This window comes from Excalfactoria chinensis, chromosome 9, assembly GCF_039878825.1.
Source record: "Excalfactoria chinensis isolate bCotChi1 chromosome 9, bCotChi1.hap2, whole genome shotgun sequence".
NCBI classification, from domain to species: domain Eukaryota; kingdom Metazoa; phylum Chordata; class Aves; order Galliformes; family Phasianidae; genus Excalfactoria; species Excalfactoria chinensis.
The window spans coordinates 231,991-255,637 of record NC_092833.1 but is presented as its reverse complement, the minus strand read 5'-3'; the positions used below and the strand labels follow the sequence as shown (position 1 = coordinate 255,637).

Here is a 23,647-nt window from a genome sequence, read left to right as displayed (position 1 = left end):
ACAGAAGCAACTTGTGGAAATTCAGCTTTTTGTGCACTTGAAGTAAGAGGCAGCTTGCATTAGCACTGACACTGTGCAGAGCTCCTGGATGCCATGAATGAGCAGATGAAGGGACCATCCTGTTTTCCCCCTGAAGCCTGAATCCTTTGGTTCTGATGGGATGTGAGACATGCCGCTATGCTGCAGCTGGAGCCGTGCCTATGTGGGAACATGCAGCATCCTAACACAGCTACTCAAAGGCGATACAGAAGGAACCATGAAAAGAAGCTTCATAAGAGAGAGAGGTTCAAAGCACAACCTCAGCAACTGGGAAATGAATGTATAACCGAGCAGGAGCTGTGTCACTTATCCATGCTGCTCTACTGAGAAAGGCTGACTTGAGGAAGACTGTCTCCAGATCCTACCAAGACAAGAGCGAATCACTCCACAAGGCATGCAGGGAAGATTTAAAGCCAGCTGGTGGAACCTGGAGTCAAACAATGCAGCCTGCAGCAGAACTGTTACATTCCCTTTAAATGGCACTATTTACAGAGCAACACGAGCAGAGATGTCCATGGTGGTCATAAGGGAACATTTGATTTTGTGACAAACGTCCATAACAGTCGTTGGGGAAAAACAAAAGAAAGCTTTAAATTGCATCAGCTAGTTTTAAAAGCTGTGTCCGTAAGAGGAAAGAGTTTGCAAGCAGCCACCGGGCCCTTCTGGATCTCAGCCCTTCCAGCAGGGAAAGCAAAGCTGTGCTCTGACTGGAGCAAGAAGCAAACACAAGAAACACTTGCTCACATAATGCTCCGAGACCTCAGCAGCTGCTGTCAGAATACACGCATGCACTGCGCTTCCAGCAGCAGGCCAGCAGTGCTGTGCCTCCATCCAGCCTCAGCCTGTTTTGCTTCTGAAGGAGTGACAGTGATCAACGCTTTACAGATCACCAAGTACTAAAATACTTCGGAGATCAGCCCGAATAAAAAAATGCGCAGTCACAATTTAACTTTTAATTAGATTATTTTGTTTAATCTCGTTGGCAACTGTGCGGTTCGTTTATCCCAAAATACATTTGGCTGAAACTGCAGGTGCAAAAGCTAAAAGAAGAAATTAAAATCTCTGAAAAAAAATAAGAAGGGGGTAACTTCCAGGAGCTGTGGGGAAGAAGACAGATGGACAGACAAAACCAAACACTCTGTATGCTCTCACTGCAGGAAAGAACACAGTGAGCTCTACCCCCCATAAATGCCAGCAACCTACACAGGGGAGACGTTAGGAATGCCTGAGCCGTGGGAATAGTTTCAGCTTGAGCTCATATCTCATGTTCATTCTGCAGTCAAAGTTTTCCTTGTGTGTGTCCTGTGGCGCTCGTTGCCCCCTCACATTTAGTATTGCTAATATTTAAAAAAACAAAAATAAATCATGAGACGCAAATTCACAGACATGTAAGTTGAATTAGTTTGAATACTTGGGGAATGGTGCTAAGCCAACAACGCTGTCCAAGAAAGGCAATATCTGAGCTCTTACCGAGAACCTGCAGGTACCAACTCTTACCAAGAACCCAGCTCCGGGATGTTCCCAGCTGTTGGACTGCACAGGCTCCCACATTACCACATTTCCCCAGATTAAGATGATAAAGTTGACCAGGAAAATAAAGCCGTTCAGACTTTGGAGATGTTATCTAACCCATCCTCTAACCTGAGAGCTCGCACACTGTTAGACCAAAGATCCACGTAGTGCAGTGTCCCGTCTCACTGGTGGCCAAAAGCAGATGCCTATGGCATGGAGTAACAACAAGGCAAGCGCACCCTCAGTCCTTGCCCAGCCTTTAGCTGTTATTCTTGGAGATGGAGTTTCCACGTATCCAGTAAAGCTCCGGATTCTCTCCAAAGGTTGGTCTCATCTCTTGAGCTGTTTCAAATGTTACCTGTCACAGCAGGCTTTGACAAGAAGGGTCCTGGTCAGTTACTGCGCTGAGCTGTTTTGAACCACTACATCTACTAGTTTCCCCAGCCAATCCCTGCTTCTTGTGTTGGAATAGGCCAGCAGTCAATCCCTGCCCCAACCACACTGCTCGTGCTTTCACAGCCACCTGTCACAACCCCACCTTGCCTCCTTCCCAGACTGAGAAGCTGATACAGCTTTATGCAGAGCCATCATGAGCTTCACCACCATCCTGATTTCTATCTTCTGGTGGATGCTCAGCACTGAGATATGTGCAGTTTTACACTAAAGGCCAAGATCTCCCTTTTGGCTGGCAGCCATCAGCAGCCTATCACTTCCATACACTGGTATGTTTACAAACACTCTTTGAGATATCAAATGATGTGCTCTGAGAAGGAAGTAACATTTTTCTCTCTTTTTATCATTCAAATATTTATCTCAGCCAAATTTCACTTGCCACTTTATTGTCTTCCTAAGATCCCACCATGATTACTCAAGGCAGACCTTCATTGTTGCTACTTGAAAGAACTCACAGTACTAAACTTCATCTTTGCTCACCCTCTTTTGTTCTTCTCATGCCTCCAGTAAGAGGCTTCAAATTTCCCTAAACATCAGCTCTTCACCTCCCTCCTACCAGAAAGGTTTACCAAACATTACTTTAATCTGAGCATTTACACTTAATTAGCAGGATATACAGAGAGAAGACTTTTAATATATTATTTACAGAACATCGTGGCTGTCCTGGAAAGCTGCTACCAGGAGGGAGGTCATTTAAACCCCAAGGAACACTTCCTATGGAGCTCCTTAATGAGCACTACTCCACACTGCAGGAAGGGAAGCATCTGCAAACAGACCACAGGAGGAGAACTGGACACAGTGTGATTATCAGGTGCACATATCCAGCAAATGCGCTCCTTTCATTCTTACCTACCTTGAACAAAGGCAGAGTGCCCTAGAAAGGGACGTGCATCCTCAGCACATAAAACCACCTCTATGCCCTTGGAAAGGCCTATTGGCACATTACATATTGCCGTTTTAAAGGCCCAATCTTATAGGACTGATCGAAACATTCTATCCTAACTTGATGAAGCAAAGAAATAAATCAAGTCCAATTTTGTTCAAGTAAGAATTTCACCAGAAATCACCCTCATTTTACACAGCACGGCAAGCAAGTAGAAGCCCCATAGCCACAGCCCTCTGCACTACCACTCCTGCTCTGCAAGCTGTTTGCTGCTGGGGAGCTGGACTAGACGGCCTCAGAGGTCCCTTCCAACTGTAAGGACCCTACATCTATGATCTCCTATGATCTCAGTTTATGAGTCCAAGCAGCAGCACACGCTGTGCTGTGACCACTGGGCTCAGGAGACAGAGACTGATAAATTATATCATGGAAGGGCTTCAAAGTGAATTCCTTTCTTGAAGCTGGAAAATTCTATCTGGAAAACCCAGCGCTCAACGAGCCTTGCGTTATTTCACAAGTTATACAGAAATGTGAAGAAACATTTTTGGCCTCACACAACTCCAACACATTATCGAGCAACTCCTTACTGCACAGTTACTCAAACTGATCTGTACATCACAACACAGTAAGACAACAAACTAAAGAAATCCATGCTTGGACTCAAAGATCTGGGTAAGTAAGATGTCCCCAGAAAGGTGCCTGTTAAACTTATTAACTTGTCTTTAAACACACTCAGTGTGGTCAACATCCTCAGGTGAGCAGCAGAGCTCCTCCATCACCTCACAGCCCAGGTCACACCGTAAGGCAATACTTTAACTTGCAGCCTTCTTTGGAAGCCTGGCACCACCCAGATCTCATGGTGGAAAGCACAGAAGCTCCTCCTACCAACGTTTTCCATTTTGTTTGAAGACCGGAGTATTTTTAGTTTAGACAGCAATTTAAATTCAACAGGTACAGCCCCGTGTTGTCAAAACGCCCGCAGTACAACGCAGCCAACCTTGGAAAAGCAAGTTCTCCCGAGAGTCACGTGCAGGATTTTAAACAGGAAACAGCGAATTTAAGTAAGGCCATTCAAGAGGAAGAGAAATCAACCAGGTTCCTGGCTAAACATGGGTGCACTCAGAGAACTGCCATCATGTGACAGCTGGAAAATAGTTCTCATTAGTTAAAATAGAGAAAAGAAGAAAACATCAAGAAAAAACACCTCAGATAAATGCGCCAAGCTTCTCTCAAACACAAAAGGGAACTGTGATCCCACAGCCCAGATCGTGAGTCAGCCTTCACTTTCCTCAACAGGAGGATGGACAAAGGATGAGAATTGCACTCAATGTTTCCATTGCAAAAATCAAACGTGCTTTCTCACTTTATATCTCTGACACACAGGCTGAACTCACTCATTAGCAGCTCACATCTGCAAAGAAAGTCCAATCTCATGCACGTAAGGCCTTTTAGCAGTGGGAATATGTTCCTTCTCGCCCCTTCCATCTCCATGACTGGGAACTGAATTCTCTACCAATTTTCATCTGAGTATCACACAGCAATCTTCTGTGAAGGACACCCCATAACTGCTGCACATCTCAGACCGTCTCAGCGCCATCAGGGAATTCAAACCTCAGTTGCTCTAGAATCACAATTCACCTGCATCCCGCTAGTTTCTAGAAGCTTCTTCCCTTAGATTTTTGTAGAAATGACCATCATGAATGTTTGAAGAAACAGGAGTGTTTGAAAGGTTTGGTCACAATGTCACAGTGGCAAAGCTAAGCCTAAAAGGTCACAAGTTCCATTTGGGGTCCATAGCAGCACTGCTGAGCTGGGGGCTGGAGATCCCAGCTGGGACCAGCACAGGGGAAAAGCACAGTCAGACCTGCAGAAGCAATGGGGAATCAGCTCAGCAAGGGGCAAGGAAGGAAGAAGGAAAGCCACCACTGAGCCGCCAACGTGGACAAGATGAGAGAGAGATGCACATGTTTACACAAGTCAGGGTGGGAACAGCATCCGTACAGCGACATCAAATAAAAGAGCAGATATAATACTTATTTCTACTGAAACGCATGCCATTCCCCGTGCTTGGCAATCGGTTCCACAACTCTGCTTTACCATTTAGTCTTCAAACCTCCAGCTCAAACTCCCAATCTCATCACATCCCACAGCAGCTGGGTGAGGTGCTGGTCAGTATCATCACACTGTTTCTTTGTTCCTTGCCACCCCTTGAAGCCACACGTTGTCTCCCATCCCACTACAGGATGCTGTAGACAAGAGACAAGAGCTCTGCTCTTACCCTGCATTCCACAGTGCAGACTACCAGACTACCTCTGGGTTCCTGGCCACGTGTGCAGCGTTCCACTCAAGCCAAGCAACCCTTCCAGTCCTTTTACATCCTAAAGAAGCAACAACCTTCCAGATATTTTCTAAATGTTTGTCAGAGGCTGCAGGGTGAAGTTTTCCACCCATAGGAAGAAGCCCGGCCATCAGTCCACAATCTCCTACAAGCATTTGAACTCATGTTCAAAACCAACTGCTAATGAAGGAAAGACAACTGACGTTCTGATGACTCGAAGAAACCTACGTGTACTCAAAACAGAGAGGGCCGCTTTAAAGCTTTCTATCTCAGATCAGCAGTATTTTTACAACACAAAAATGTGTTGCATAAACCCTGCTGGGCTATTTTTAAATGGCACGTGGTATTAGCATGCCGTTTGATAACAATCACGTTAGTCCGGAGTCTAAAACACAGATTTCACATCCTCAAAACACCTTCCACCTACTGCACACAGCACTTACTCCATCCCAAACTCGAGCACATGCCACCTCACACACCCCTCCAGCTGGACGATGCATCACCTGCAGCACCAGCTATGAAGCCACCACGTGCTCACACTTCAATCCCAGTAGCACGCACTGCTGTCCCATCACTGCACGTTAACCTTTCCAACGCATCAGGAAAGGCAGAAACCTCCAATGCACTGGGAGCACATCTAGTTGACCAGTTTACAATGCCATACGTTACGACTTTCTGCCAATGCAACTTTGCTATCAGATCCGAAGCAAACCAGTTGGCTTGAATCCAACGCATTGAGCAAACAGCGGGAGCACAACCACGTCAGCTGATGTATGGAGCTGCCACTCCTCAAACCAATTCCCTGAAACTAAATGGACAGTGCTGACTGCAGAAGGAACCCCTATAGGACAACAAAGCCTGGCAGGATGCAGGAACACCTACAGGATAACAAAGCCTAGCAGGATGCATCCAGAGAGATTAAGTGCTGAAGCCGATGACAAGAGGAGCACTAATTTAGGCAGGGATCTCCCAAAGGAAACGCTATGGGATCTGAGCAATTTTATACCTAGTACAGATAACCCATGCAGCATTTCTCCACCAAAGCACCATTCTTAGACATTCACAGTCAAAACTTCAGTTCACTAAAGTCCGGACAAGGAAAGTAAGCAGACATTCAGTGTTCCACGTTCTCGAACCCACACGCAGGTATTGGATCTCACAGCCTATAGAGCACAGATGCAGAAAAAGAAGCGAGCATCTGAAAAACTTCAAATATCTTAGAGAACAGACGGTTGGATTTTGGTGCTCAAAACACCCGCTCTAGTTATGGTGGCATCTCACAGTGTAAGCTCTGCCTCAGTACTTAAAGCTTACCTTTCAAAACACCTGCATGCAGAAAATGGGCTATAAATGATGGTACATATACAGGAAGCACAGTAACTCTTAGCACACACACGTACAAGAGGCAAAACGTATTCTGAAAATATCATAGCAAGGTCAGAGAGCTGAAGAGGCACCAACATTCACCTGTGACAGAAGAGGAAGAGCAGGAAGATGAGAAGTAAACAAGAAGATCTGTTTGCCTTTACTGCTCCGAGCTGAAGACTTGTGACTGCTGGTCACAGCACCAGAGCAGGCAGTTCCGCACTGCACAGGAGTGCTCTGCTGTGACTTACTAACTGCAGGACAGAGCCTGTTTGTTACTACATGGCTGCACAGCTCTCAGCCTCATCAAGAACACAGAATTTACAGGGGCTCAACATGTACCAGGCTGCTAACAGAAGTGCAGACACCAAGACAACACTGGGAAATCCCTTGTAGACTAAACCTGTGAAAGCAGCAGTGGCTTTGCCTATCTGAAAGTTAGCTGCAGCAGAGAAAAAGAAGTCCAAGTAGCAACCTTATAACCCAAGGACAATAGGAGCTGAAGAGAGGAAGTGGAACCACCGTGAGGTAGCTGCTATGTCAGAACATCCATGGAGGAACAAGCTGGTAGAAGAAAACAAACTAAGACAGCACAGATTGCTCTACAACCTGAAAGCCACAAAAAAGCTGTGCAAAAACAATGCTGGAGAGGGTGAAAGGAGCCTGGGCATTCGGGCAGGGACAAATGAAACAGACAATCTCAGTAACGCTGAGTGCAAAAACAAGACCGCAGAAGGTCACTGAGGGAAGAAGTCAAGGCAAGGAGAGGAAAAGAAGGTGTTTCAGAAGAGCAGTTTTAACGTGGGGAGTTCAGACAGCACAGCAGTGAGAAACACACAGTCCCTCGGTAGGATCTTAAGAAAAAAAATCAGAAAAATACTATTTTCAAGCAAGAGCCATCAGATAAATGAGCAAAAGCAGTAATGATTTATGGGGAAAAAAGACAGGTAGGGAGATGAAGTAACAGAACCGAAGGCAACACAGCAGACAAAGAGCAGATCTGCAATCGTATCGACATCAGAGATCCACGAGGAAAGAAAACACTGGGGCAAATTATTTCAGGAAATGACGATGCAGCGAGCCTGGGAACGGGCTCCCTCTTTCCCTGCACAAACCGAGCTCTATTTTCTAAGACTTTAAATGGGAGGAGCTACCGCTACAGGATGGGAAGCCTCCACGACTCGCTTAACAGCCCCAACGGCGGCTGTAAATAAATAAAAGGGCTAACTTTGTACACCCCGGTAATTCAATTAAACATCGGTGTGACCACACATTAGCACAGATAAACAGAAGCAAGCGGAGAGGCCAGAAGCACTGCCTGTCCAGGAAATCCCAACGCTCTGCAGCAGAGCTTGCCGTGACCGCAGGACAGCAGCAGACACCAGTGCCCTGCAGCAGACACCAGTGCCCTGCAGAGGCTCGGCGCGCTGACAGCTCACCTCGGGCTCCGGGTGCAGACCCTTCCCAAAAGGCACAAGGCTTTTTGGGGGGGAAGGAAACGAGGGAAGCCTGGCAGCTCCCGGCCTGCCCGCTGTGCTGGTTATAATTACCTGCCGTGCACAAAAGCAATCCAAGAGCTCTTACCGGGTGCCTACAATTCCCGGCTCTCAGTCTACACTGTTTGTTTTGTTTTTTTTTTTTCCTTGAAACATAAAGCTCGAAAAGTGAAATCGGGAAGCCAGAAGTTCTCCCTGCCCCTACGTCGTGTCGAGCAGCTTTCCCCACGCTCGCCCTCAGCCACCTCTCCTTAAAAACAATTAGCTGCGCTACAGCGGGCTGTTCCCACAGCCGCTAATGACGGCCGTACCGCCCCTTACGACCGGGCCGCCCGCAGCGCGCGGGGAGACACGGCACAGCACAGCACAGCACGGCACGGCCCGGCACAGCACAGCACGGCACAGCACGGCCCGGCACAGCACAGCACGGCCCGGCCCGCCGCCCGCCCCCACCCCGCTCCGGATCCGGCGGAGCTCCGCGCCGAGGCCGCATTGTGCAGGGAACAAAAGAAAGGTCCTCACCGCACACGCAGCAGGAGAGGGACTGCCTGAAGTAGGGCAGGAGCTTGTTAATCTCGGTGAAGGACTGCGGATCTCCCGGGTCGTAGTTGAGCACCAGGCGGCTCGCGGAAACGTAGAGAGCAGTGGCATTCACCGGGTTCATCGCAGCCGCTCGCACGCCGCCGCCTTCGTGGTGAGAAGAACGCGCGGCGCCGAGTCCGTGCGGGCGGCGGGGGCGGGCGGCCCCGGGCCGGGGGTGTCACCTCGCTGCGGGGCCACCCGGAGCCGCGCGGCGGCGGCGGCGGCGCGGAGGCCCGGCGGCCTCGGCCCTGTCACGGGGCCCGCGCTGGCTGCTGCTCCGCCTCCCGCGGGGCCTCGCTCCCAGCAGCGGCCTCGGCCCGCCCGCGGCGCAGGGAGGCGGCGGCGCTACGCCAGGCTGCGGGCCATGCTCCGCCGGGCCCTGCTGCTCTCCCCGCGGGCGCGGCCTCAGCGGCGGCCCCGCATGGCGGCGGCCGCAGGGAGGAACCGCGAAGGCAGCTCAGGGCGGCGGCGGGGCCGGGCCGCGCTGCCCGCTCCGGCGGCGGGGGGGGGGAGGGAGGGAGGCGGATGCACCTGGGCCTCAGCGCGGCCGCATCGCCGCGGCCTTCTCCTTGGGGCCGCTGGCTGCAGGCTGCTCGGCCGCGGGCCCGGCGCCGCTCGCGGGGTGAGGGTCGTTCTGCCGATCGGCGCCGCAATGTCAATAGCAACCGTTAGGTCCAACCGTCACTGCGGAGCCATCGCCGCTGCCGTCTAGCGCCCGGCACTGCGCATGCGCGCCCGGCGCGCTTCCCTCCCGCAGCGGGGGCCCATCCCGCGGGGTGGGGGGGGGGGAGGTGTCGGAGAAGGGGAGAGCGCGGCGCCCTCTGGCGGGGGTCCGGCAGCGCCGCCCGCAGCGGGGAGCGGGGCCGCCCTGAGGGGCAGCGCGGCAGCGAGCGCCTCAACGGCAGCTTCTCCTCCGCTCCGCCGCCCCGCGGGCGGGCCCGGCCGCCGGCAGCCTCCCGCGCGCTGCGGCCTTCCCGTGCGCCCGGCCTGCGCCTGGCGGGGCGGCGGTGCCGAACGCCTGCCAACGGCTGTGCTGCGTCACGGCGCGCGCCTCCCCTCGGCGCACCGACTGGCCCCGCCTCTGTGCCCGCGGCTCGGCACGGCTCGGCTCGGCTCGGCTCGGCTCCGCAGGCCGCGTTCGAGGCTCCGCGGTACCGAGTGGCGGTCTGTGAGGGTGTTCCCAGTCCCAGCGGCTCTCCGACTCCGTGACCGCCCCCCGAAACGAGCCGCCGTCCCGCACGTCTCCGCCTCCCGTCTGGCGGCGCTGCCGGCGCCATTCGCCGTGCTCGGCCCTTGGCGGACCGTCCGGTCGCATCTTTCTTTGGAGCGGGAAGGTCCAAAAGAGAGCAGATCAGGCGTTTATTTAGAAAATGCATTGAGAATAGTAGTTGAAAAAGAGGGGAGGAACAAAACAAACGAGAAGTTCCTGTGTGTTTTACAGGTCTGAAAATCAGCTCAGAACATTGGAGGCTGGTGCTGTTCCCACATACCAAACTCCTCGGTCACTTGGACAACCAACAAGTGCCTGCTCTTCACAGGAGGTGACCGGCTGCCACGAGGGCTGTCACCATTCAGCAGAGCTGCCCCACTGACCAGCCCTCAGGCCGTGGCTGTGGATCACTGTGTTCCTCGGTCACTTACAGTCTGAGCCCGAGTGCTGCTGATGGATCTGAGCACAGATGTTGTGTCATTTTCCAGCTGACATCCACATTCTGCCCATGGCTGCGTTTAGGAAGAGCTGGACGATTGAGATTAGGTTAGAATACAGCCTGTGAACTCTGTCAGGCTCAGAGATCTGCACTAACGGCCTAAGTTCTTGAGTGTTAGTTTTAAGCCTTTGATTTTGATACAGCACTTGAATAACTATTGAGCTCTCGCTGGATGGCTCATCATCAGTGTGTTATACAAAACATGAGGTGATGCGGGAGCTCCCTGTGTCAAGAGATCCTTCTGCTGTGACAAGGGTGTATTTTAAAGCATGGCATTACAGTAGCTTTTCTTACAGGAACCGAACTGACTTTAGTGAATCACCTGGAAATAGATACAATAGTAATAACAATACAAAACAGCACCACTTACGCTGCTTCTGAAAGTCTGGGCATGCAGAAATGCACAGAAAAACAGGAGACCAATGGCAAACTTACTTGTTTGATGTTTCTATCTGTGTCAGTGCATCCTAGACATCACAGAGAGTGCATAAGACTGCAGTGATTGCAATAGGGGTGCTTGTGTTTTCTCAGCTGATCTCATTAATGAATACACAAACCAAAGCAAACAGCAATCAATACTGAATCGCAGTAACTATGTAAGAAAGAAACGATGGCAAATCTCCTCGCAGCCTCTAAGAAAGACTAAGGTTGGGTTTTGCCCCAAAGCAATCGGAACAAAGTGAAGATATACCATTGTTTTCACCTCATCTTGCACTCATCGATGAACATCAATTTCCCATTGTCTCCTTCTGCTTTCAAAACCATTCTCATATGTTATTCCAGGTTGGACATCTGTTCCAAAGGGCATCCTGGTTACTTACAGCTCTAACCACTTTCATTTGGGTCTGGACTTGCAAGTGACCTTCTAGCAAGAGCATTTCTGCTACGAGCTCAGCACCTGCAGCACTGCAGTACTGTCTGCCTTTGCTGGTACAGAGGAATTCATTTGTTGAACGCTGAGATATGCAACACTCAATGCTTTTATAAGAGTATTTGCAACTGTGGTTACTTTTTTAACACCTAGTAAACAATCAGGAACCTGTTTCTGGTTTAGATTCACCAGAACTTCCCCAGTAATTTTAAGGTGCCAATGATCTCACCACAAAACCTCCTGCTGTCGCAATGGATTGTGCCTGTTGCTGTCTCCAAACAACATTAACTTCACCTGGGTGATGTGTTCAAAGCAGTTTGCACAGACTGACTCTGCAGGACGTGTTCCCCACGTGTTCAGCACAGCTTTCCTCCTGTGGTGGACAACTGCTCTCCCAGCGCTTCACAAACCTGAATCCAACTAACTGGACAGAACTGCAGCCTCCTCTCTCCAGGTATGTTGGCATGCCTGGCCCAATCACTGTTCTATCCAACTCGGTATCCTTTCTGGTTCTTTTTCACATGGTATTCAAACGAGCCACAGCACATTGCGACTGATGTAAAAAACAAACACATCTTTGAAAGATGTCACAAAGCAGATTTCCAACATACACATTAGATGCAGAGCAGTACTCATACAACTCGCAGCTGTCCATCTCACTGAAGCAGTTTCCTTTTGTAATGGTGTTGCCAAACAAAGGAATACGAGTGCTGTGCTCTCCTCTGGTACAAACAGCACCACAAACCCCAAACCAGCCGTTGCTACTTTAGGCTCAGAGTTGTTTTCTGTGAATGGCAGGAACAGTGTCTTAGCAGTATTTGATAGTGATTGAATATACAGCAGTCACTTCTGGCTTTAACGTTTGTAAATCTAGTTTGGGGTTTCTATCTTGCCTGAGGCCTGCTGGTATCTGTGACCCCCGGCTTATCTCTATGAGCTGGCTCAGCTCCTGGCCTTCAAGAGCAGTTTTGTCAGAACGGGACTTTCTCTTCAGTCTGGCCAGGAGCAGCACGCAGCACGTGGGGATGTTCTGGGGTTAGAACCGAACACTGCTAACGTAGAAACACTCGTCCAGCCCTGCGTATGTTCCATGGCTCCACTGAGGGCTGCTGAGAGTGCTGCTGTACCTCCTTCCCCAGGAATAAGCACTTACTTCTTACACACCTCCGTTACTCTGAGTTAATAACCACTATTTGTGACTTTGTTTCTTATGGCGGAGCTGGGTTTTACTCACTCCTTCTAGTTCCAGAAACACACGTAAATTACTGCGCTGACCCGAACAGCGGCACGGAACAGCACCCGCCCGTTTCCTCACGGCCGCCCAAAGCAGCCGCGGCCCCGCTGCGCACGGCACGAGCCGCGCAGGCGCAGCGACCTCCGCCGGCTCGCGAGATGGCGGCGCTGTGCGTGCTGCGGGCCGCGCTGTGCCGGGCCGCCCCGTGGGGACGCCGCGCCGCCTCGGGGGGCTCCGTGCCGCAGCGCATCGAGGAGAAGCGCCGCGCCGCGCTGCTGGGCGGCGGGCAGAGCCGCATCGACGCGCAGCACAGGCGGGTGAGGCGCGGGCGGCGGGAGGAGAGCTCAGGTCCGCCGCTCCCCGTGGGCTGCCGCTCGGCTCTTGGCGAGGCTTCCCTGAGGCGACGTCCGTGCTCGGCCCGCCCGCTGCCGGGCGTAGAATGAAGTCAGCCCGGAGATCCGGCGGGCTGCAGCGCGCCTCTCAGCGGCACCGAGCCCGCGGGGCGGGCAGCGCGGACCCGGCACGGGAGTAGCGGCTCACACAGCGGGGTGGGAGGGGGGACGGGCTGCGGTTGAGCTCGGAGGGCTTTCCCGACCGCCGCCATCCCGCCTCGCTCAGAACGGAGCCCGAAGGGTTCGGGGCTCCCGGCGGGACGCGGAGTGCCGCCTCGCACGGTGTGCGCTCACCTGGGGGCCTCGAGCGGCGCGCTCCGCGTCTGACCGAGGTGCAAAACGCCGCTGACGTGCTGCCCGCGTGCCGCTGGAACTTCACCCGTTGTTTCCACGCGGGACCTCGGCTGTGTGCGACCCCCGGCTGTGTGTAACGGCGCCGTCCCCAGCAAGAGGCATTCTGCGCACAGCCACGCCTGCAGGGAGATGCGCGCAGTGAGATCCCCGCGCTGCCCGCAGGCGCTTACCTGGCCTGGGGATAAATGTGTGTAAGGCTGAGCTCACAAACCAGCGGTTCACTCACTGGTCACTTTTAGACGTGCTCAGCGCCGAGGAAGGGCGTGCGGAGCTTCCCACGTGCTCTGCTCTTGGCCCTTCCTGCTCCGGCGCCCGGTTGGTGAAGAGCAGAAGCAGCAGAGCGCTGCCAGACGTTCCCTGCAGGCTGTGTGCAGCCTTGCCCTTTCCCTTACTGCACTCAGGTCCCGCAGAACGCCCCGCTGTGCTGCTGCTGTGGGCTGGGTTGGTTGTGCAAGTCTCCGCTTTCAAGAATAGAACCAAAGGCCTTAACAGCACAGCAGCATTCAAATGTCTAAGCAAAAATAGCCGAGATGCCATTCCATCTTGTTGTAAAGACTGAGGCCGTTTCCTCCTGTCTTGTGGGGGTGCTGCTCCAATAGTCAGCCTTCTTTTCAGAGTCTCCTTGCGTTGTGTTTGCTCTTGAGCAGGCTCGTCACTGGCTCTACCTCCAGCTTTGGGGGTATGCAGTTAGTGGGGCAAACAGCAGATCTGGTGGGGGAATGTGGCATTAAACTGCACGTGGCGGTGTCTGGCAGAGGCAGGGCTGCCCAATGGCTGCACTGACTGCAGCGTGCTCTGTTCCAGGGAAAGCTGACAGCAAGAGAGCGGATTCTTCTGTTGCTGGACCCCGACAGCTTTGATGAGTATGACATGTTTGTGGAGCACAGGTGTTCTGACTTTGGGATGGACTCCAGTAAGAATAAGGTATTTTTGTTTCACGTCACTCTCGTTTCTTTGTCCTCTGCTGTTTAGCCAGCCACGTGATTGACGGTAGGTTCTTCTGTTTGCGCACGGTTTGTTTTGGGTTTGGAAAGTGTTTGTTGCTCATAATTTCCATGTAACAGCTCATGTGGTTTATGTTTACAGTGTTTAAATTTGATCTTTTATTTTGTTTTGGGAGATTACCTGTTTGTTTCAAGTACTTCCTTGGCTGCTGCCTTACATTTGTCTGTCAAGTCAGAGATACGTACAATGCAAATCCATTTGATGTGTACAAATCCACCTGCATTGGCACCTATAATGTGTATTACACAAATGCAGATCTTCTGCCTCTCTACGGATATTGTTAGAGCTATAGGCTGAATTCGGTCAGATCTGTACATACGCTTACCACACTGCAGTCATTAAATCCTTTAGGGCCTGAAGACCTGATGTGTCTGCACGTTCAAGCAGTTATGCTGGTTCGTTGGGAAGCTGCAATCTTCCTCGCTTACGCAGTTTTTGATATGTGGCCATATATCCTAAACCAACAAGGTACATGAGCTGCATCGTGTAGAGGAAAAATCAGCAGCTCCCCAAGGTCTCTGACAGTGACACCAATGCCTGGTGATAAATTACTGCCTGCAAAGAGTATTTCGTTGCAGTGTTCTGCAGGAGTGACTGGTGAACACACGGGGCTGTATAGTGCAGATGAGCCTCTTGGGGGTGAGTCTTCCTGTAGGTTACTCTGATTTGGGACACGGTGGGAAGCACAGTTATTAAACTGGCTGATCGTTTTGCAGTCCTTCCAGTTGCCAGGCTGTGTGCTGTGGGTGAGGGAGGGCTCACCAGGCTTCCGCTGGGGTGTGGGAGACCAGCAAAGCAGAAGGGCTTCTTTTTATTTCCAGTGGCCAGGTTGCTGACAGGACCCAATGCTGGAATGATGGCGCTTGCTGAGTGTAGAAGGAAATGTCTTTTCTTCTATGAGTAATTTCTTACTTTGTTCCCCCAGCAAACTGAATTAACTCCTGTGTTGCTTTTATCATCGTTCACAACGCTGTACCCCACAGTGCTGTTAACAAAGTGCAGATAAAAGGAGCAGTGAAGTCCTGAGAGTGGGTTAATTTTTGCCTTGTCCTTCAGAATTCACCTTTCATTGAGCTGCAGACTGTGTTTACAGAGCACACTTTCACAACAGATGACCTAATTGGTGGGCAGTGAGCTGGAATATTAGTTTAGCATTGAATTTCTCTGGGTTCCTGGAAGTCTCCAAAGGTAGGGTGAAACTGGTACTCCATCCAGGATGCAGTATGGGCCATCTTTGCGCTATGGTGGCTGGAGCTAGAAAGGTGTTTAATGCTTTTCCGTGTGCCAAGAGGTGGTAGGAGTGCTGTCTGCAGCTTGAGAAGTGTCCCCAAAAGATGTGACCTCCCTGCGTACAGATTGCCTTAGTATAAATGGGCCTTAGAGTGGAGAAGTGGGTTTTTTTTTTGTTTGTTTTTTTCCTCCTAGGCAGAAGAAAGCATTGAAATGCTTGGAATTCCTTTATGGCAGCACATTTCCTCTGCTGTGTTGAAAAACATCCATATACTTAAAAAGTGAGACAACATCAGTAAGGAAATGTTGGGATTCACGTGCTGTATCTCCTCTTCCATCTTTACCTTTACTTACAGGGTAAAAAATGGGACAGGTCAAACTGAAGTGTTTTGGATTCTGTATTTTATGACCTTTCTCAAGAAAGATTGATGTCTGGTGCCCATTCTTTTGAAAACACGTGATTCTAATAAGATGTGCATCCTGCCTCTGAGGACATGATTTGCCGTAACTCCGGACGTGGCTGAAATTCGAGAGGAAAGTGCAAAACTCCCAAATCTTTAGCTTCATATGTAACTTTTATATGATACTATTACCTGCAGTATTCTTTTCCAGTGCTGAAGTGAGTCTTTATGGAGCTTCCACTGCAGAAATAAAGACCAGTCCTTCCACAATGCCAGTCTTTACCTTGGCCTTGTACTCAGTGCTTTTAATGGGCATTGTTGCTATTTTAACATATAGATACGTATATATTTTTTTTCCTATTACAGTACCCTGGGGACAGTGTGGTGACTGGCCGTGGACGGATTAATGGCAGACTGGCTTATGTTTTCAGTCAGGTATGTTCCTGCTTTTTGTTTTTGTAAGCAGCATGAGCTTATCCTTTGAAATGAGTACACTGTATTTCACTGTGACCATGTAGCGATGTACCTGTTTACCACCTGCCATTGAATGTAAGATAAACATAGCATCCTGTGGGAGGAGAACAAGAAGAGGCAAAAGAAATCATTCACAAACCATTTATTTTGTGAGGGTTGCAGTTGTAGGTAAGGTTGAGATGAAGTAAGTGATGAATGCAGCACTTCTTTGGTAAACTTACCTTATTTGGTAAATAAGGAATGAATTAATGGAGACATCTCTGAGCACAGTGTGTTGCAATACTGAGAACCCTGGCTGTCCCTGCAGCTGGAGGTGTGTGAATGGACTCATGCAGCCACGGGCTGTCCTGCAAGTATCAGTAGAGTGCTTTGTGAGCCATGGGAATCACCTTCCCTCTTGGAAGCTGCGAATCTGGGGCTGCCTGCTGGAGATACCAACTGGAATTGCACCGGGTTGAATTCATGGTAAAGGGCACCTGAGCGACCCTGAATTGTTTTTCAGGTTTGAGTGATCTGGTTAGTTAGAGTTATATAAATAGATAAATTGCATGCTTGGTATTCTAGAGGAAACACCGTAGGTGGAATTTATCTTGGACGAGTCTTAACACAGTGGAAGAAGAGCTTTCTTTTAAGTTGTTGATATCTGCCTGTCTGTGCTGGGCTACCAAGTAGCTTTTGTTCAAGTTGCTTCCATGGCCAGAGTGGTTGTTGCCATCTTGCTTGCACTGAGGCACACACCGTGCCTGCTTTGTCTTGGGTGTGTGCTTCTTCCAGGGGAGGGCACTCTTGTTATGTGGGCTTTGAATATAGAGGGGAGCTGAACACGTTTTGTGTTCAAATAACACAAGGTAGAGGGCAGTTCTTATATTGAAAGGCTTACAACGTGTCCCTTCATCGTGTTCTATTTTTAAGAAATTATTATTTTTTTAAAGACTTAATGCATCTCCAAATTCAGCTGCTGCTTGAGATATTACTTCCTTTTTGCTTCAACAACTAGTCATGATCTTCTCTGCCAGCTGAGTTTCTAGGGTTCCTTTAAGGGTAAAACTCAGAGGGAATGCATCAGTGAAGCTGACCAGAAGTTGACCCTGGGTGCCAGGTGTCGCCATCCCTCCTCCCTTCTGGATCAGCCCCAAGGCTCGCTGTTGCTCTTTCAGGATCTCACAGCACAGTCCCAGAGGTAGCACCAGCTGTCCATTTTGGCTGGTGTTGTTGCTGCTGCATCCGTAAAGGAATAATGAACTCTTGGAGCATAACTCATGGATACAGAACAATGGCATGTCTTCATTTGTTATTTCTGCCTGTTGGCAGCTTTATCTTAATGCCACCATTGCAGTGGGACTCTACTTACAATGACATCTCTCAGGCTTCTTCCAGTCCGCTCCAGTATTGGTAACATCTCTGTAAGAGTAACGTTTGTTTGTAGAAAGTGTTTGTTTGAAGAACAATCCAACCAAAAGAGACACAGCGAGTTTGTGATGTGAATGTAGAATCTACTGGCAAATGCATAAAAGATCTTTTTACTTGCAAACAAGGTTGGATTGACCAAGATCAATCTGCAGGCTGCTGTACAGAGTCAGGCTGCCTTGGAGCAGTACGTTAAATGTAGAGCACTGCAGGATTGTACTCTTGGCACATTTTCATCAAGGTCAGTTATTGGGATTCATTTGGCTGCTTGTTATTTTAACAATTCTTTCCATAATCTCAGAATTTGTTTTGTTTCCAGGATTTTACTGTATTTGGAGGTAGTTTGTCTGGAGCTCACGCCCAGAAGATCTGCAAGGTAATACTTCACAATAGAAAACAGTAACCAAAACTTGTCAGTTTCCTTTTTCCAATCTCTAGTGCTAATAATTTTGGAGGAAATGCTTTGTGAGTGACTTTAGTGGGCTATGGTGGTTGTTGCTGGCGGTCTCAGAATGCCTGTGTCCTTACATTTGGTATGGGGTGGGAGCACAGCTGAGCAGAGAGGTGCCCTCTGGGAGCTCTTCAAGCTGTTGTAAGTAATGTATGCTTTAAGTTGATTTTCCTGTTGTGTTGCAAAAGACCAGAGAGATGTACAAATATGAACGTGGATTAATTAGCCGTTGTCTGCGGGAGGAATATGGAATGACTTGGAAGTTGTGGGAAGTTGTGTTTTGTGGAACTGCAGCATTTATGAAAAGAAATGTAACAAGTAAACAACCTGAAGACAGAAAACAATGCAGAGGTCACCTTGATACCGAGTTTCTATTATCAGGCACCTGTGGCTATTTGTCCTCGTTTGCCCTGCTGCCTCACTGAAAAAGCTGGTGTTGGAATCCCGGGGGTGTGGAGGGCAGCAGCTGTTCCATGCATGAGTGTTCAGTGGCACAGGCTGATGAAAACTTGCCGATTTTTTTGCTATGGAATTGGCAACAAGCTGTACAAAGCTCAGGGCCTTTTCTCCTGCTGGAAATAACTATTTTTTTTGGCATAACCTCCTTTGCAGTGAGTAGATGTAAAACTAGAAGACAGGAAGACTTTGGGCTGAGTAATAACTATTTGGCTTTACCAGCTCTTGATCTCAGCAAAGCTGTTTGTATTGTCCTTTTACATCGGAGCTTTGAAATGTTTCCTGGTGATGGGAGTAATGTGATGGTACTGGGATGCCTTCTGCTGTTTTGTTCGTGACCTGTTACTTCTCAAACAGCAGGGAGTGGCAGCAGAACTGGAAGACATTAATCTGTCCTAACAGATACTGTGTTTGCCACCAGTACCAGTGAAGGCTTTGAAGTTTGAAGGCTCTGGATGCATCAGTTACTCAGTCTGTGAGGCTGTAGCTTGGGCAGTGGAGAGCCGCATGGCTTGGTATCTGTCTCACTTCTTTTAGTTCTTACTGAGCTGAGTTCTGGGAAGCAGAAATCTGTTCTGGGAGACAATCTTGGCTCCTGCAGACCCTATGGATTGCTTGAGGCATGTAAAAGATCATGGAACACGGAAGTGAAGTTGCTGCCCCTCAACAGGACTTTTCTCTTTGGCTGTCATTGTTCTGCAGGTGGATTTATTGTCCTGGGTATTTGGCATCTTGCAGGGTAGGTCGGTCTGGGCTGTAGGTTACATGCTTCCTTTTGCAGATGAGCTGTATGTACTGGAATGGCAAAAAAAACAAAAGGCTCAACTATGAGTAGTCTAAATGTGTATATGTGTATACTGATGTGAAGGATTTCAGTATCAGGAAAATTCTTGGAAGTAAGTAATGAATCTGTATGGGAGATCGCAAAGTGTGTCAGTAAACTTGTTTCACTGACCTGGTGGGATAACAGGCTTCCTGGGAAGGCAATAAATGTCATCTGGTTTCTAATAAGGCATTTGATCACACTGCGTGCAACATCCCTGTAAGCAAACAAGGCTGCTCATGCAGCCTCTACTTGCAGCCCACACAGATGCTTTTAAAATGCAGGACTGTATTTAACTGCAGAATCATTCTCCATGTGTGCCCCAGTGGAGATCCAACTATTAAATGAACATCCAGGCACAGAGTTTGAAGGATCCCTGTTTTACATGCAGTGACTGTAAGTAGGAGTGATGCCAGCTGGGAGCTACATAGACACAATTAGCACCAATCCATGTTCAGGCTGGAATTTTGGTACTGCTAGGGTGTATTGATTTGAATGTCATAATGTCCTTTCTGTTTTTCCAGGAATAGAAAACCTGCTTTCTACTGTTGATGCTGTGAGCACTTGGAAAGACAGGGCTGCAGAGTTAGAAATCTTAAAGATTAGATGTGATTGGGTAAAAATGATTGCAAGGGCAGGAAAAAATACCAAACTAGAGATTGACAGACCTTGTGTAGTTCCACAGGAAAATGACAGAAGAACCAAAGCAGATCTTACTACCATATAACAGTACTGTAATGTTAGGGAAATGCCACACTCCTCTGTCTGTGTCACTGTAGCAAAGGGTTTGGTGGTACAGTGTGGGTATGGAGGTGCAGAGCTGGTAAGGCAGATAAAGGACGTGAGAGGGGTTAAATGTGTGCCTTTTAGCCTCCAGTTTGAGCAAGTCTGTACAGGAGCTGTTGTGTTATGGCCTGACCCATTGATTGAGCACCTGGTCAGCCCTGGGAGCACAGGTGAAGGCAAATGCAGCTGTGAGACTGGAAGGGTGCAGCCTGGCTGCACTTCTCTTAGAGCTCATTAAAGGGCTGACTGCCACTGGGGAAGGATCTCTGGTTGGAGGTTGCTCCTGCAAACCTGGAATCTTCTAGTAGGGGTGAGCAATCTTCTGCCCTTCCTTTATAGCACCTTTTTATTGTGCTGCTCCTTCTGCCATCACACCTTTGTAGTAATGCCTTTCCTGTTGTATTGGTCTGTCCAATTGCTACAGAGTCAAATGCAATTTGTCAGTAAGCAGTTAGTGACTTTGGTAATTAATGCAAGAAAAGGAGTTGTGAAGTGCTATATTAGCAGTTCAAAGTCTGTCTCGTGGATTTTTTCCTGGGGGATGTACAGTTTGATAGGGAAGGGCTGCCCTGGTGTTGTAGCTTAGCTAGGAAAGTAACGGAGTGTCTGTACTTGTCACCAGGTCATGGATCAGGCTGCCGTGGTTGGAGCACCTGTCATAGGGCTGAATGACTCCGGAGGAGCCCGCATTCAGGAAGGGGTGGAATCGCTGGCTGGCTATGCAGACATCTTTTTGGTGAGTAGCCTGCTGGTTAAGCACGGCTAATGCTGATTGTTGTCCAACACTGTGATCTGATGAAAAGCTCTGTAGGAGCTGCACTGTAATGTGAAAAGCAGGCAGTTTACTTAATTAGAAAAAAACCCTATAAATTATGTGAGTTACTTTGGTGAATGAAGTTGATTCACACTGAGTTACAGCTTGTCTGTGTTGGGGTGTAACTTCTTTCAAAATGTTTGTGCATTTGTCTGAGACAAGTGGGCACACTGTGCTTTGGAGTGCTTTGTTTGGTGACTGATAGCTGTGATCCACCACTAGCTGTCCCTGTGGCTGCTCTGAGATACAGACCTGTTCAGAACTTCACAGAGCATGCTTGCTTTATGAAGGGCTGATAAACGGCGAAACTTTTCTGCAGCAGAAAAAAAGGATTTTAAATAAACCCATCACCCTGTGCTCAAAGGTAACTTGAGAACATGCATCAGAAGCACCAGGTGTTCCATCAAGGTGGTAGGTCAATGAGGGGAGGAAAGAAAATGCAAGCAGGAGGTTTCTGTGCAAAGAACGTTTCCAAATACAATGGAGCTTGTTAATGTTCCCACCTGGGGAGGTGCAGGTCTGGTGGGACTGGTGGAAGCTCTGTGTTACCCGGTATCTTTGTGGCTACTACACCCACTATTGGTCTGTTTTTTTTTCCACTAAAAACGTTACTTTATATGCCTGCCGAATTGCATAGTTTCAAAGGAAATGAAGAGAACACAGATATGATTGTGCTTTCTGTAGGAATGAGCAATGCCTTTTATTATACAGTAATAATCATAAACATCTCTGAGAGCTATTTTGAAAACAAGTGATGGAAGCATTTTGAGTATCATCGGTTCTCTTACTGACAATTTTCTTCTTGCTTTTCTGGCTTTTTGGTTGGTGGTTTTGAGTGACTGCAATGCCTCCTGATGTTTGTGCTGTTAACCTGAAGGACAAAGTTCAGCCTGCTTTCAATTCTTTCTTTTTCACAACCATGTGGTATCTTGCCTTTCTGTTGCCTTAATAAATAGCTGACCATGATCAACTATCAGCTTTACTGATTTAGAATAGAATTACAGAATAATTCCAGTCCAAAGAGTCATCTGGGTGTGTACAGACCAACGTTCTGCTCAAACCAGGGCTGATTTTTAACAATAAACCAGGTTTCTTCATCTCGTCTAGCCATGTTATGAGTGTCTCTAGGGATGGACACTTGTCAGCCTTGCAGAACTATTCTCATGGTGATGTTTTTTCTTTTTTCCTGTTATCTCTTGCTGTGATTTGGATGAAACCACTTGGTCCTCATCCTTTCCTTGTGCATTTCTCAGGAGAGTATCACACTTTTCCACAGGAGTCCCTTGGCACATTTGCAGGTAGCAGCAAGCTCTCCCTCTGGCTTCACTTCTCTGTGCTCAGCAGCCCCATTCCCACAGCCTCCTGCTGACTGCTCCAGTCCCTTGACTGTCACGGGGGTATCTTTCAGCGTGTCCCAGTTTGTCAGACTTGTACGGGGGCCTAAAACAGGGTGTGATGCTCCACGTGTAGCCATCAGAAGATGACAGTCTTGCTTAGAAATGCCTTGCATGGGCCTCCTTTTCTGCTAAGTTTCAGTGCTTCTGAGAATTGTGAGGTGCAGAAACGATAGGTTTGCTGAAGCTTGATGTGTATCTCTGAGCCCAGTTAATGCTGCAGATCACTCATCCTTGGTTTACATAGATGCAGCATTCCTGGTGTTGCTGCTGACTACTGCTGTATGCTGAGTTTCTGATCCCTGGGGACCTTTTCCCTTCAAAGCAGGCTGGCAGCGATGCCCAGAGCGATCAAATTCATTGCCACTTGGAAAACGTGATATGTGAATCTCTTGCTTAGACATTTCCTTTCAGCATTGTGCCATGGGTTTGTTCTCAGTATGAGGTGTGATGTCTCCTTCTCTCTAATTAAAGCAGTGCATTTAATTTACTTCTGTCATTAAGACTGGATGTCTTTGTGCTTTCTGTTGCAGAGGAATGTTCTGTGTTCTGGGCTGGTACCTCAGATCTCACTCATCATGGGGCCCTGTGCTGGTGGAGCTGTGTACTCCCCTGCTTTAACCGACTTCACGTTCATGGTGAAGGTAAGGGTGGAGCAGATCCTGCCTTGCTGCTGGTAACAGGGGTCAGTCACAGTCACCTTTTCACACTTTTTTTTGCATTTCATGCTAATGCTTTAACTGGAAGACCTAGAATTATTCTTTCCTATTCACTTTACATTTAGAATCATAGAGTTGTTCTGTGTTCCAGTTGTTCTAAGTTTTCTGAGTACTCAGCGTAAAAGTCCTTCTGTCCATCTTCCTTCAGGTGCCTCTTAGCACTAATGGATCTTTCCTTTTTGTCCTAAGAAGTAGCTGCACTGTTGTCTTTATCTGGTGATTTTTGTCCTGGGTTTTTCTTCTCTGTAACCTAATAATGTCTGTAGAGATTGGTACAGTAATTGAAAGTAAAAGATGTGCAGAAACTGCAAAATACACCTCCAGGTTGAGGTGGGGTTAAATAATTGAATTCAGTTTATTCTGCATGGGAAGTCAAGAATACGTTTCTGAAGTAACCCGCAGGTAACTGTTTTCTGTGGGTTTTAGTATAAATGTATCAGGGATTTTTTTGGGAAATTC

At 48.8% G+C, this 23,647-nt stretch overlaps 2 protein-coding genes across 3 annotated transcripts in view; one reads left to right on the top strand and one right to left on the bottom strand.

Moving 5' to 3' along the window:
* MSL2 (MSL complex subunit 2) overlaps window positions 1–14,026 on the bottom strand; it is a 19,673-nt gene extending 5,647 nt beyond the window's left edge. The window contains exons 1-2 of one of the 2 annotated variants that reach the window (XM_072344214.1): window positions 13,455–14,026; window positions 13,169–13,347 (exon numbers count right to left, since the gene is read on the bottom strand). In XM_072344214.1, the coding sequence (XP_072200315.1) occupies window positions 13,169–13,347; window positions 13,455–13,765 (490 nt within the window). In that variant the 5' untranslated portion in view covers window positions 13,766–14,026. Of the gene's footprint in view, window positions 1–8,608; window positions 8,911–13,168; window positions 13,348–13,454 lie in introns of those variants that run through there. The other variant, XM_072344215.1, reaches the window with a different exon arrangement.
* Window positions 12,607–23,647, top strand: part of PCCB (propionyl-CoA carboxylase subunit beta) — a 23,374-nt gene continuing 12,333 nt past the window's right edge. The window contains exons 1-6 of the mRNA XM_072344216.1: window positions 12,607–12,799; window positions 14,033–14,152; window positions 16,231–16,299; window positions 18,065–18,121; window positions 20,884–20,997; window positions 23,003–23,113. Of these exons, the coding sequence (XP_072200317.1) occupies window positions 12,641–12,799; window positions 14,033–14,152; window positions 16,231–16,299; window positions 18,065–18,121; window positions 20,884–20,997; window positions 23,003–23,113 (630 nt within the window). The 5' untranslated portion in view covers window positions 12,607–12,640. The remainder of the gene's footprint in view (window positions 12,800–14,032; window positions 14,153–16,230; window positions 16,300–18,064; window positions 18,122–20,883; window positions 20,998–23,002; window positions 23,114–23,647) is intronic.